This window comes from Drosophila sulfurigaster, chromosome 3 (genome assembly GCF_023558435.1).
Source record: "Drosophila sulfurigaster albostrigata strain 15112-1811.04 chromosome 3, ASM2355843v2, whole genome shotgun sequence".
NCBI classification, from domain to species: domain Eukaryota; kingdom Metazoa; phylum Arthropoda; class Insecta; order Diptera; family Drosophilidae; genus Drosophila; species Drosophila sulfurigaster.
The window spans coordinates 42,076,960-42,091,767 of NC_084883.1; the positions used below are offsets into that span (position 1 = coordinate 42,076,960).

Consider the following 14,808-nt stretch of genomic DNA (forward strand, 5'->3'; position numbering starts at 1 on the left):
TTTGTTGGGTTTGTTTTTGTTGTTATTGCGGAGTAACTGGAACTGAAACTGAAACACAAACTCAGAGGGTCCTCCAGAGGAGGTTCGCCGTCTTCTCACCTTTATTTGTATATGTACATAAGTACCACAATTCATACATACGTATGTATGTAAATTTTTCGCCGGCTATATTAAATTCTTTTACATTCGCAGCATTATGTCCAAGTGTCAGTTACTTAACATGCGATGTCAAATTGAAAAATGAACAAGGGGTGCGCACTCCAAGCCAAAGTACATAATATAAAATATGTGCAGCTTTCAAGATTTGTTGCCTAAGATAGACCATATGGTTTGTACCTGCAAATTACGCAGTAGGCAAAACTATGAAAGTTTTGCGTGTTAGGATATGTAGTATATTATTTCGTGGCAGGATATACAGCTTATTATTTTGTGAATTTTTTAGGAAGAATTCATGACATTGTGAATTTAATAAAATGTAGCAAACGTCATACGAGCTACGAGTATCTAACTGCATTACTTAAACATCTTATCTTATATTCAAAATAAACATTTTATGCCCTTTTTCTACTGAGATAAAATTTTAAGTTCCAAGATACTTTATGTCATATTTCGGAAAATATTTTAAATATCATATTGCCTTATTCTAAAAACATTTCTTCGAATTTTTGCATTTTCGAAATGCACATAATTTATTAAAGCTATTAAATATTATAAAACATTTTTATTTTTTATTTATATATTTCATAAATTCAAAAGACGACGTATTCTAGATAATACATTTTCAAAGCAACACATATTTCTCCTAATTGCGAAATCCACATAAATTATTGAAGCTGTTATATTTCGAAAAAGTATATTCAATATCTAAATTGAATGGCCAATTATATTTCTCGTAAATTTTGTTAATGAGTAAACTCCTCTTACTAAAGTTTTCTTGTAAAATATTTACATTATACAAATTTAAAAGCCAACATATATTTCTTCAAATATTTAAAATTTCGATACCCACATGAACCTGTAATATTTTTTAAAATATTAAATTTTAATAGCAACATTTATTTATCGTAAAATGTGCAAACTCCACCTTAATAAGTAAAGTTGTCCTTTTACGGGAAATATTTAAAATATTAAATTTTAATAGCCACATACATTTCCCTTAACATTGTAAATTGGCAAACTTCAGCAGCTGGCAATGCAAACGAGACGTGAATAAGTTTAAATAAGGAAATGATTTTGCGGGCAACTTGTAATTAAAGGTGTTGCTAATTTGGCTATAATTGAGTTTATTACTTGGTCGTAGTACTTGGCTTAAGCAACTACAGAAATCAAATCCAAGCGATTCTTGCAAACGAACTCAGTTTGTGTTTCCATATTCGCAAACGGAAGCCAGAGAAATGTCTAATTAAATTTAACCCGTAAAAGTTTATTACCAATGACTGTTGACGGGGCCAACAGGCCAGACGACTAACCGGTGGACAGACAGACAGACGGACGGACTGGCTACCTGATTGCTGACTGGACATGAACTGCGGCCAAAAGGCGGCGATGTGAATGAAATCCGACAAGCGACAAGGCGAAGCCAGGCAAAATGGCTTAGAGAGTGCCTAGAAGACTCGAACTCGAACCCAAATCCAATGCAGGGCATGACACAAAAGCCCTTAAGGGAAGGGAAAAGCTGCAAAAAAAGAAAGAAAAACAAAAAAGGAAAGAAGAGCGAAAGCCAGAGAAATGAAGCAACTAAAACGAGACGTGCTCAAATGCAAAAGATACAAAATACAAAATACAGAAAATACAAACAAGCGAAGGGCCCAGAGAGAGAGAGAAGACAAACCAAATGAAATGAAATGAATGAATGAACTGTGAAGCGGCTAATGAATGAATGACAAAGCGACTAACTGACAGACACGAGCAGACAGACTGTGAGGCGCTGAGTGAATTATTGAATAAAACGCCAATGCAATGAATGAAGTTTTGTGGTGCTTAAAGACTTTTCTCGACTCGCTTGCATTACAATAAATCACACATCACAGCGCATTTAGTTGACAGCACAGCAAATGGAGGGGGGGATAGGGGGGGAAAGAGGTGAGGTTAGCTATAATAAATAGCAGACACATCAAGTTTAATGTGCGAGCCATCAAACTGGACAAGGACAGGCCCAAAGACAAAGCCACTGCTGAAGTGCCATCGAGTGTATTGGCCAAGTATTAGGTCCTCGACTGGAGGTCGATTGGCCTGGCTAACATATCTATAGTATGCAGCTTGTATTATTTATGTAGATGCATCTGGGTTTTCCCCCCAGGCTATCTTTAGACTTGCATCATTTTCCTGCTGCTGTTTGCATATTTACGCGCTAAGCTGCCAGAGATGCCAGATAAGCTACTAGTCCGGGACTCGAAGAGCATCATCATCAGCCCTCACCCCAATTCTCGTAGCTATGATTAGCTGTGCGTCACACACATACACACATAAATCTGAGCATTGCTTGCTCCAATTCCCCGTTAATAACGCCAGTAGCTGACGCATCCAAGAGACTCTCCGAGAGAGCGACTTGAAAGTTCGTTGTCCCCAATTTGGAGACTACTAAATCGCAATTTGATGAGGGCAACAATTTTTGTCAAATGTCTAAAGGAGGCGTGGTCTTTTTGTTGTTAACGGTTGCGATATAAAAAATAAGTAGGAAAACTACATTCGAGTGTGCGTGACTTTGAGATACCCGTTATCCATTTTTAATAAATTCAAATTATTCTTAAAATATACCTGATTGATACATTGAAAAAATACTAAAATATATTAAAAGCTATATTTGGTATATAAATATACTAATGCATTTAAAATATACCGTAGAATATGAATTATACCAATACAATATACATCATTTTTGTAAAAACTAATACTGAAATATGCCGATGTCTATATTTGGTATGTGAATATACTATGTATATACATTTCAAATATACCATAGAGTATGGAATAAACCAATAGAATATATATAATTCATATACTGTAAAAATACTAAAATATACCAAAGGCTATATCGATTCCATGTCAAATATACCTTTGAGTATATAACATACCAGATTGTCAACAAAAGAATCTGATACTTAAATATTTTTTTATGGAAACGTAAATGACTCCTTTTGCCTGTTAAATTTCCTGTAGGCACAAAGTTATAATACCCTTCTACCCTATTGGTAGCGGGTATAAAAAAAAATTGCTTGGCATCCGTCAGAGATAGTTTTCTTATTTTTCTAACCCCGCTCAAGATTACAGCATTTAACGTGACTTTGTTGTCAGACTTGTTGTTCTGCCTTCACTCCACCGCTGTCGAGAGGCTCTAATTGGCTTGGCCTACGGCTGTGGTTTGTTCTCTTCGGATTCTTTTAGAGCGTATAACTAAGTATTTTGTTTTGTTGATGTTGCTGTTGTTGTTGTGCGAAGCCGCTTTGATGTCATTCAACTAACTGTAAATAGATTTCTGTATATACAAATTCATATCTATATATATAAAGCGTAGTTTGTAGTTTCATCTGCTACTTTTTTTTTATTTATTTAATTTCTTTGGTGCGCCCCTCTATCATTATCATCCACAAAGTCATTGTACAAAGCAAAATAAAAAAAAAGCCATTGCATCTTCAATATTATAGAAATAGAAAAATAGTCGTAAGGAATGAAGCAATGATGATATTTTGTTTCTCTTCATTTCTCCATGTTTGATCTCAACGTTGAACATGATGTATTGCTCTTTCTCTCTTTTTTCTCACTCTCTCTCTTTCTACAGGTACCAAGCACAGCTCTTTTCGCGGCCATCCCGGCAAATATCACATGAATTTAGGTAACAACAAATTTAAACGTAGTGTCATTCATAATAATTGTAGAACGAAATGTATTTGATATAAAAAAAAACAAACAAAATAATGCATGATAATCAAGCGTAATCAAGCAATGGGTTAATTACGCCAACTTAATGAGTATGTTATACCGGCATATACCCTGTAAATGTGAAGTGTTCATCTGTTGAGATCGTCTCTAGAGTTTTTTACAAAGTTACATAAAGTTTTATAGAAATGTGTTACAAAGAGATTTGATATTAAACTTGTTAAACAAATATTGAAGTTGATTATAATATTTAGATATTTATCAATGATCTTTCTTTTATAATGATCTTTCTGATCATAGTCTGAGATCTGTTAATAATTTAAAGTAAATATCTGCGAGTGCTCTAAGTTTCTTATAGAAATTCCTAGGAATTTTCCCTTAGGTCATATACAATGTATGTATCTGAATAATAATCCATGTAGACGCAATATTTTCTATTAAAATATTAAGGTACTGTATTGAACGCCAGACAAATGAAATTAATCATTGAATACACTATGTGAATGGTCATAAATATTTTGATTGTTTTGCAGTAAAACGTAACAGAATTATTTTGAAAATTTGTTTATCATCTAATCCATTTGAGGAATCCTTCTACGAATCATTGTTCTTACTCATTGTTATTCAAAAAACTGAACTCTTCAGTGTAAGATTACTGAGTCAACAAGACACGCTAGAGAGAGAGCAATCCCAGATATGTGTTATGTTTATGCACATAAATAAAAGCGACCCCGTTTTCATTATAGTACCGCGCCACAACAACTAACAGTGAGTCATCATCAGCAGTCGGTTGTCGGTTGTCGGTTGCTTGCCGAGAGTTATAATTGACCATATGGTCTGAGAGTCGTCACAGGTTAATCTCAAATGCATTTGAACAAACATCGCAGTGATTTGCATTGTCAGTGGACCACCATGATAAACCAGAGGGATGGGGAGGGGAAGAAGAGAGAGAGAGCTGAGCTCTAAGCTTCCGTCCCCCAGAATCTATGGCTATTAATATTTCCTGTCTCGCGCGCATAAATTAACAACATAGCGTTGGGCCAATTGAAATGCTCCAATGGGAACCCTTCTCAAAATATATCATTATATTTTATTATTTGGGTTTTATGACTTTCGGAATCGTAGCGCACCCACATTCAAGACTAATTTGAGGCCGGCTTCAAGTGTCAAGTGAGGGAGACAGCGACGGCACTCATGAAAATGGGAAAACCCATCGGCATGTCAGTGTAGATGATGAGGATAAGGGGAAGGCGGAGGAGGAGGTGGCGGGTTGGTGTCCGGTGTGAGCTTACCCAGAATCTGGGTGCCAAAACGGAAGTGGCCGCTTAATGTACAAAAAAAAAGGAAAAACAACCGTTGCACACACAAATGCAAACGTAAATTCTTCTCAATTATTTGTGATGCGACATGCAAAGCTGCCACAAGTTGCCAGTAGCTGAAGTCGAAATACACTAGACACTCTGAAACTAGATAGTTTATTATTGAGATCTCAATTAAAAGATTGAGATTGCCTTGAAATTAGAGAACTGTTAAGTGGTTAAGCAAATAGAATCAGAGCTACCAGTTTTACAGGCAAAACACGCTACGAAGAACGGTGTGATAAAGACGTGAATTGAAAACAAGATTGAAGTATTCAATAGTGAGATATTTCTTTCTTCTCTTAACTTCAAAATAGTGGAAAAATAAAATAAGAAAGATATGTTTTTGGAAGTATTGAATAGTGAGATATTTCTTTCTTCTCTTACCTCAAAATATAGTTGGAAAGTAAGAAAAATGTATTTTTAGAAAGCCCAATTTATAGCTCAATACAAATATATTTTTGTTTATCACATTTGACATTATTTTTGTCGCAGAATAGTAAAAACGTGCATTTCACCTAAACGTAGCTTAAAATATAGTATAGCTCTAAGATATTTTTTATTGCAATTTATCAATTTATGGCGACATAAAAACTGTCTCAAAGCTGCATTTTTTGCAAACACTCAAAGCGAGACCTCCAAGGCATATTTATTTTTATTAAAGTACATTAAAAGAGTGTTCGTTATATTGCACCCACAAAAAGTATCTGAAAGATACATTTGATACAGCCTCACATTTTCGCCTACAGTCGGCTCAGTTGTCAAGCGTTTGATAGAGTTGAAATGCCTTTCACAAGGGTAAATAAAATGCCGCAAACCGCTTTTGTTGCTGCTTCTGGTGTCGTGCATCCGACAGATACAGATACAACGACAGACAGAGATACATGACTGCAGATACATTGCGATACCCGGTTTACTGCAAAATCTCTGTTAGAACTTCCCACAATAAATGCGAATGCGACTCGTTGTCGTTGTCGTTGTCGCTGTTTGTTCCTGGGCAACGTTTGGTGTAATTTTATGCCGTTTTATGCATAATTTATTTTTTTCTATCTGTTTTTTTTTTCAATGAAAGAGAGTTGTTGTTGTTGTTGTTGTTGTTGTTGTTGTTGTTGTTGTTGTTGCCCCCTGCCAGCTGTCCCGACTCCAGTTGGCTCCCGGCTCACAACAAATTGCCCGCATTCCTGTGTGAGAGAAACGGGTTTACCTTGAGAGCAGCGCTCTGCGTTCATTGTGTCGTGACCAAAGCAGCAGAGTCAAAGCCAAAGCAGTCAGCAGCAGTCAGTCACACTAGAGATTTGTTAGAGCAGTTAACGTTCACTCACCTTGCTCTCCCTCTCTCTCTACTTCCATCTCTCATTGGGTTTTGTTTGCATTTTACAGAAGCACTGCTGCAGTCACGTCCATTGCCACACATTCCGGCCGGTAGCACAGCGGCCACGCTGCTCGCCGATGCCGCCGAGCTGCAGAGCCAAGAGTCCAGCGTGGGCAACGTGCTCGCCTCCCTTGGCGGCGGTCACAGCTCAGCGACATCGGTGTTCGAGTCGGCGCATCGTTGGACCTCCAAGGAGAATCTATTGGCGCCCGGTCCCGAGGAGGATGATCCCCAGTTGTTCGTGGCGCTCTACGACTTTCAGGCAGGTGGCGAGAATCAGTTGAGCCTGAAGAAGGGCGAACAGGTGCGCATTTTGAGCTACAACAAGTCGGGTGAATGGTGCGAGGCGCATTCGGACTCGGGCAATGTGGGTTGGGTGCCCTCCAACTATGTGACGCCGCTCAATTCGCTGGAGAAGCATTCGTGGTACCACGGACCCATCTCACGCAATGCCGCCGAGTATTTGCTCAGCTCGGGGATCAACGGCAGCTTTCTGGTGCGCGAGAGTGAAAGTTCGCCCGGACAGCGCAGCATTAGTCTGAGGTAAGGCGAAGATGAGTTTAATAAATTCCCTATCACAACTAAAACTCCGTTTTTTGCAGATACGAGGGACGCGTCTATCACTATCGCATATCGGAGGATCCGGATGGCAAAGTGTTTGTCACGCAGGAGGCCAAATTCAATACTCTAGCCGAGCTGGTGCATCATCACAGCGTGCCACACGAGGGACATGGTCTAATCACTCCTTTACTCTATCCGGCGCCCAAGCAAAACAAACCCACAGTCTTTCCATTGAGTCCCGAGCCCGATGAGTGGGAAATCTGTCGCACCGACATTATGATGAAGCACAAACTGGGCGGTGGACAGTACGGTGAGGTTTACGAAGCGGTGTGGAAACGTTACGGCAACACGGTGGCCGTTAAGACGCTCAAGGAGGACACGATGGCGCTAAAAGATTTCCTCGAGGAGGCGGCCATCATGAAGGAGATGAAGCACCCGAATCTGGTGCAGCTAATCGGTGGGATCAGTCGACATCCTTGTGACTACAAATTATAGCTCAACTAAATCTCTATACTCTCTCTCTCTCTTTCCGTTTCTTTTTCTGTGTCTCTCTCTCGCTCTCTTATTTTAGGTGTGTGCACTCGGGAGCCGCCCTTCTATATCATCACCGAGTTCATGTCGCACGGCAATCTGCTCGATTTTCTGCGCTCCGCTGGACGCGAAACATTGGATGCGGTGGCACTGCTTTATATGGCCACACAGATAGCGTCGGGCATGAGCTATCTGGAGTCACGCAACTATATCCATCGGGATCTGGCGGCACGCAATTGCCTGGTGGGTGACAATAAACTCGTGAAGGTGGCCGATTTTGGTTTGGCCCGTCTGATGCGCGATGACACGTATACGGCGCATGCGGGCGCCAAGTTTCCCATCAAATGGACCGCCCCCGAGGGATTGGCATACAATAAGTTTAGCACGAAATCGGATGTGTGGGCCTTTGGGGTGCTGCTCTGGGAGATTGCCACGTATGGGATGTCGCCGTATCCGGGCATTGATCTAACCGATGTGTATCACAAGCTCGAGAAGGGCTATCGGATGGAGAGGCCGCCCGGTTGTCCGCCGGAGGTCTATGATCTAATGCGGCAGTGCTGGCAATGGGATGCAGCGGATCGGCCCACATTCAAGAGCATACACCATGCGCTGGAGCACATGTTTCAGGTGGGTGACGGTGACATCGAATTCGAGGTCGAGGTGTGGGATGATGATGATGATGATGAAGACATCGATGATGATGATGATGTTGATGATGATTACGATGGCGACAATGATGACGACGACAATGGCATTGAGCTTTGATTGATGCAATTGGCATGCCAGCGCACCAACTGTGATAGTCATCGCACAATCACAACAACAACACCAACAACCACAACTACTACTACTACTACTACTACTACAACAACAAGAACAATCCGTAGTGATAGCAATAATGATCCACGTGCTGCACGTCTCTCCTTCTTCGCTCCGCAGGAATCGTCCATCACCGAAGCGGTCGAGAAACAACTGAATGCCACAGCGACAGCAGCGACCACAGCGACTGGAGCGACACAGCAAGCGGCGGCTGCCGGCGGCTTAAACACGGCCAGCGCCTCCTCATCGGCATCGGCATCGCTCAGTCTGACGCCGCAAATGGTGAAGAAGGGCATGCCCAACCTCGATCCACAGCAACAGCAGCAGCAGCAACAACAATTGGCCAGCACGCCCATGTCAGGTGAGTTGCAAGCAAACATCATCAATAGTATCTCAATTAACAAATTTAATATATACATTGTTTTGTGCCAGAAACCGGCTCCAGTTCCACCAAGCTGAGCACCTTCTCCAGCCAGGGCAAAGGCAATGTGCAGATGCGTCGCACCACCAACAAACAGGGCAAGCAGGCGCCAGCTCCACCCAAGCGCACCAGGTGAATATCTGCGACTATCACTTATAAACTACTATTAACTATGCTTCCTTCTTGTTTACAGCCTGCTCAGCAGCAGCCGGGATTCAACATATCGCGAGGAGGAGGCACGCAACTTTATCGATGAGCTCAACACGAATGGTAGTAGTAGCAACTTCCACTTCAACTCCAACTCCAACAACATTTTTAGCCAGACCCTATGTAGAAATTTTAAAACCCAAATTCCAACCCAGACACAACAAATACGTACACAACAACAACAACAACAGAAACAACAATTACTACAACAACAACAACAGAAACAACAAACGTATTCCATTAAGAAATCATCCTCCTGCAGTAGTTTCCTTTACGACATCCTATTTCGAGGTATTTGTCAATGGAGTAAGAATTTCTATTTACAATTTATGTTTCGTTTTGTTTATTATTGGTTTGTGATGCACACACGCAGAAGAAAAGAAAGTCTACGCATTTTTCTTATTCTGTAGTTTTTTTGCTTTGCCCTAAGTTCATTAATTTTTCTTGGCATATTCCATATTTAAATGTGCCTTGGTATTGTTTACTGTTTGAATACTTTTATTACTTTACATATTTTTTTGTTTCTTTTTACGTGGTTTACTATAGTGGAATCTTAGAAAAGTATTGACAACATTCAAATTTAATTGAAAATATATTACGTTGCATTTTGAGCAATAGAAATCTTTGAAATATTAACTGTAATTGACAGCTTTTAGTTTAACCCTTTAAGAACCGAGTTAAATTGACGTGATTTGAAAGTAATAAGAAAATAAATATTATACTAATAATAGAAAACACTTTGTTAATGCTCAAATGTAGGCAAAAGAATAGTTAATATAAGTTGAATAGGGAAAATTCCTTTCGGGACCAAAGTTACCTAGAGACAACAATAAATAATACCATTACCATTACTATACCATTGTATAACATAAAAATACCCATTCAACGAAAAAATACTGAGTTTTGAATTTGATTTTATTTTCTATATATTTGTTTAGTCCTTTCGGGAATTTTTCCTATTCAACTAATGTTGAATTACTTTTAAATATTAACTAATAGCAGCTGCCTATGGTCACTTTTAATTTTCACGGTATTTAACTGTCTCTTTTTGTAATTGCTACAAAACAGATACTATTAACAGTTAGCTTACAATACTTTAAGCTCAAATTAACTTTGACTATCAGCCAACATTTCTTTGATTCCACAATTAAGCCTCGAAAATATGTTTCTTTATTTGTGTTTCCCCCTTTTCAATGTAGCTTCTTTTTGGTGTTTGATTTAGTTTTAAATTGTTTTACTTAGTTTCTAATTTATTTTGTTTGCTTTATGTTTGATTGATTTTGGTTTACCTTGTAGTGCTTAATTTGTTTGTTAACTATTTTGTTCGGTGTTGACAAATATTGAGCAAATTGGGTTTGTCGTCGCGACCACCACGACTATTCATATATAAACAGCACCCGCTAATCCAAAATCCATTGTCCCGAGCACGCGCATGCTAAAGCACTTCCACACGACACTTGAACACTCAATTGAATCCGTTTTTCGTTCGGCACTTTTTGCAGGTCTCACACGGGACATTAACAATTTGACACAACGCTACGACTCGGAAACGGATCCTGCGGCTGATCCCGACACCGATGCCACCGGCGACAGCCTCGAGCAGAGTTTGACAGTGACGCCGCCCAACAAAATGCAACATTCGCTGCATGGCAGCGTGCCCGGCATCTCGGCGGGCATTGGACCGCGTTCCTCGCAGCAGCACAGCTCATTCAAGCGTCCGGTGATGGGCAACCGTGGACTGGAGACGCGTCAGAGCAAGCGTTCGCAGCAGCATCCGGCACGCGAACAGCCGCCAGTGGTGGCCATCAATGGCAATGGAGTGGCTCCCGTGCTGCCAGCTCATCCCATCACGGTGGGCGCACTGGAGGTGATGAATGTGAAGCGTGTGGTGAATCGATATGGCACATTGCCGAAGGTGGCGCGCATTGGCGCCTTCCTCGACAGCCTGGAGGACAGCAGCAGCAGCAGCGGCGGCGGTGGCGATTCCTCCAACGGACATGCCACACCGCCAGCCCGAGCACCACCCGCGGTGCCCGCCTTGCCCACGGCAGCGAACAAGGTGCAGCAACCACAGCAGATGATACGCAGCAATTCGTCGGGTGGCGTGACCATGCAGAACAATGCAGCCGCCAGTCTGAATAAGCTGCAGCGACATCGCACCACCACCGAGGGCACCATGATGACGTTCTCCTCGTTCCGTGCCGCCGGCAGCAGCAATTCCCCGAAACGCGGTGGCGTCGTCACACAACCGGCGTTGGCTAATCTGGAGTTTCCACCGCCGCCGCTCGAAGAGTTTGAGGCGTTGCCGCCGCCACCACCGCCGCCAGCGCCCGAGAGTGCCGTCCAGGCCATACAACAGCATCTGCATGCGCAGCACAGCAGCAGCAACGATGTCAGCAACACGGCGCCCAGCGTCGAGGAGGCCAGCTCACGCTTTGGCGTCTCGCTGCGCAAACGTGAACCATCCACAGATTCGTGCAGTTCGCTGGGCACGCCCCCCGATGCAGCACCAACTGCTGTTGCTGCTGCTGCATCGACGTTGCCGCTGCCCGAGAAGTCGCTCAATCTGAAGGAGAAACTCATCACCGAAATCAAGGCGGCCAACAAGCCAGCCGAATTGTCTTCATCGCTCGGCTATGCCAATGGCAGTGCTTCAACTGCAGCCCCGCTAGTTGTTGATCCCGTGTCGCAGCTGGTCACCGAGCTGGCCGAGAGCATGAATCTGCCCAAGCAGAATCTACCGACAAAGCTGACAAATGGCAACAGTCAGAGCAGCAACATTAACACCAACAACGCCAACAGCAACAACAACTTTAAGGCACAGCTCAAGAAAGTGGAGCCAAAGAAATTGAATGCGCCGCTGCCAAAGGCCGAGCAGCCCTCGAACATCATAGACTTTAAGGCACATCTGCGTAAAGTGGACAAGGAACAGCAGCCACAGCCAGCCCAGCAACAACAGCAACCGACGCCTCCCAACAATGCCAATGCGAATGCCAATTGCAACAACAAGTTTAGCAGCGCAACAGCAGCAGCAGCTGCAAATCAAAAGACTGAAATCAAAATCGATGTGAGCAACTCAAATGCCGAAACAACAGATGAAACCACAGCGGGAGATGCACAGCAACAACAGCAGCAGCAGGGCAAGCGACGTAGCACAGGTAGTATTAATAGCTTAAAGAAACTTTGGGAGCAGCCGCCGCCTGGCGGTGATTATGCCAGCACCACAATTCCATCACAACCAACGCAACAGTCCAACACGTCGACAACCATGGCCAGCAATGGCCATGGCCAATTGTCGCCCAAATATGGCCTGAAAGCTGTTAAGCAGCAATTTGGCAATAAACCGCCACCAGCGGCACCGCCACCACCGCCCCCCATTAGCACCACTCAGACCAGCACCACATGTCCTCCGTCAGCACAGCCCAACAAGCAAGCTCCAGTTCCAGTTTCAGTTCCAGCTCATGCAGCAGTAGCAACCAAAATACCCACAACAACATCATCATCAACAACAACTGCAATAAAAACATCTCTTTCAACGCAACTCTTCACAGATGCCGAGGGCAGCAGCAGCAACAACAGCGACGAGCAGCAGCAGCAGCACACCAACGATGGAGCCGAGAACATGACGCAGTCGCTCTACACCAGCAACGATCAACAGCAGCAGCATCATCAATTCAACAACTCCAATTCAAATAGTCAGCCGGGCAAGTTGAGCAGCTCCAGCATTGTGACGAGCAACAGCCAGAGCAAACCTGCGGTGCCTCATAAGCCCACCAAACTCACCATCTATGCCACGCCCATTGCCAAAATAGCCGGTGTTGGTGTGGGCGGTGGGGATAACATAAACTCAACGCAAATCAGCAGGGAGAGCATTCTGGAGTTGGTGACACTGTTGGAGGGTTCGCTCAAGCATCCGGTGAACGCCATCTCGGCATCGCAGTGGCTGCAGCTCAGCGACAAGCTGAATATATTGCAGAATTCGTGTGTGGTGTTTGCGGAGAACGAATCGATGCCGCCGCATTCGAAATTCCATTTCCGTGAGCTGGTGACGCGTGTGGAGACGCAATCGCAGCATTTGCGCAGTGCGGGCAGCAAGAATGTGCAGGACAATGAGCGGCTGGTGGGCGAGGTCGGGCAGTCGCTGAAGCAGATCTCGAATGCGTTGCATAGGTAAATGATAAGAACGGGGATGGATATGCCGCGGAGCGATGCGAAGCAGGACAACAACGGCGCCGCCATTTGGCTGGACGCCGAGGGCAATTTTATCAAACGCAAGCAGCAGCAGCATCCACAGTGATAGATGTGTGTGTCTGTGTGTGTGACACCACATCGCTCCCATTCATCCCCCCTTTTAGGAGTAGTGCCCAACAAACAAGAAGAACAACAGCAACATTAACAACAACGAACGAACTGATGACAGAATTGAGGACGGAATAACACGTTAAGAACTTCAAGCCCAGCGAAGAAGCAATGAATGATGAGAGGAAGAAAGAGCAACAACAGCAACAGCAACCTACAACTATAATTAATTATTAACTATATACATATGCATATATATAAATATCGTAGCAATATGTACGATCGATCATTGCGTAGTATCTATCTTAGTAACCGTAGCGATTATACATACACTATATACATACATCTAGTCATATATATCTGATGCATCCGCTTAAGTCGAAAGTCGTGGCGAGGCGAGGCGAGTCGAGATAATACTTCTTCTAACTGAGTTGCAAAGCAAAAGTTTTCTATATAGTAGGCATTTCTCGATCTTCATTTCTCCGCAATTGTATTTTTTGCACTTTAAGCTAGAGCTTCGTTTTATCTACACAGACACATTTATTGAAAGACATACATATAAAAACATAAACAAACAAAAAACAAAACGAGGATCAATGAAAGAACGAGAATGTGCATGATGATTGATGAATGAAATATATATTCATAGAATATCTCAATAATTTAGTAATTATACATATATACATTGCACACACACACATGCAAATATACATACATACATACATATATACTAGTCGGTAAAAGTGTTTTTAGTATACCTACTTATACGCATATATATAGTATTATATATATACATATATATGATTTCAAACTCACTCTCTACAACGTTTAGACTTTTCTTCGTGTTTTAGTACTCGTAATACCTACAATTAAAATTACAAGCATATGATCTATGTGTACTACGCGGCATAAATTATAAATGAAAAAACACAGAATCGTAGCAAAGCCCAAAGATATTATTATTAACGACTACTCGAAAAAAATAGAAAACAAAAGAAAAGAAAATTATATATTGTATGTATATGTTAGTTGCAAAAGACTAAATGGACTTATTTCTTAGTTTTATGTTGATAAATGCAAGAGAAACAAAAATATAAAATTGGTGGCAAACGCTTTTTAGACATATACATATTATACAACAAATTGTAATTATTATCTGATATTTTATGGATTTTAAAAACTACTTTTATACGTAAACAAAAAAACACATACACGAAAAACAAAAAAAATACAACCAAAAACAAATAAATATTCATTTCATATAATATACGCAAAGTGTGGAAAGCAACAACGGATCAACATTTTGGGGCGGGTTGACGACATACTTACATATAAATAAATGGATGTGCATTACATATAGAGTA

The 14,808-nt window shown here is 41.8% G+C and overlaps 1 protein-coding gene across 5 annotated transcripts in view; it reads left to right on the top strand.

The window, feature by feature from the left end:
• Positions 1-14,488, top strand: part of LOC133842859 (tyrosine-protein kinase Abl) — a 32,206-nt gene extending 17,718 nt beyond the window's left edge. Inside the window, exons 2-10 of one of the 5 annotated variants that reach the window (XM_062276139.1) lie at positions 3,779-3,832; positions 6,615-7,149; positions 7,209-7,624; positions 7,739-8,325; positions 8,638-8,878; positions 8,950-9,070; positions 9,132-9,436; positions 10,648-12,303; positions 12,697-14,488. In XM_062276139.1, the coding sequence (XP_062132123.1) occupies positions 3,779-3,832; positions 6,615-7,149; positions 7,209-7,624; positions 7,739-8,325; positions 8,638-8,878; positions 8,950-9,070; positions 9,132-9,436; positions 10,648-12,303; positions 12,697-13,319 (4,538 nt within the window). In that variant the 3' untranslated portion in view covers positions 13,320-14,488. Of the gene's footprint in view, positions 1-3,778; positions 3,833-6,614; positions 7,150-7,208; positions 7,625-7,738; positions 8,326-8,637; positions 8,879-8,949; positions 9,071-9,131; positions 9,437-10,647 lie in introns of all 5 variants that reach the window. The other 4 variants (XM_062276135.1, XM_062276137.1, XM_062276136.1 and 1 more) reach the window with 4 other exon arrangements.
• Positions 14,489-14,808: the final 320 nt, after the last annotated feature.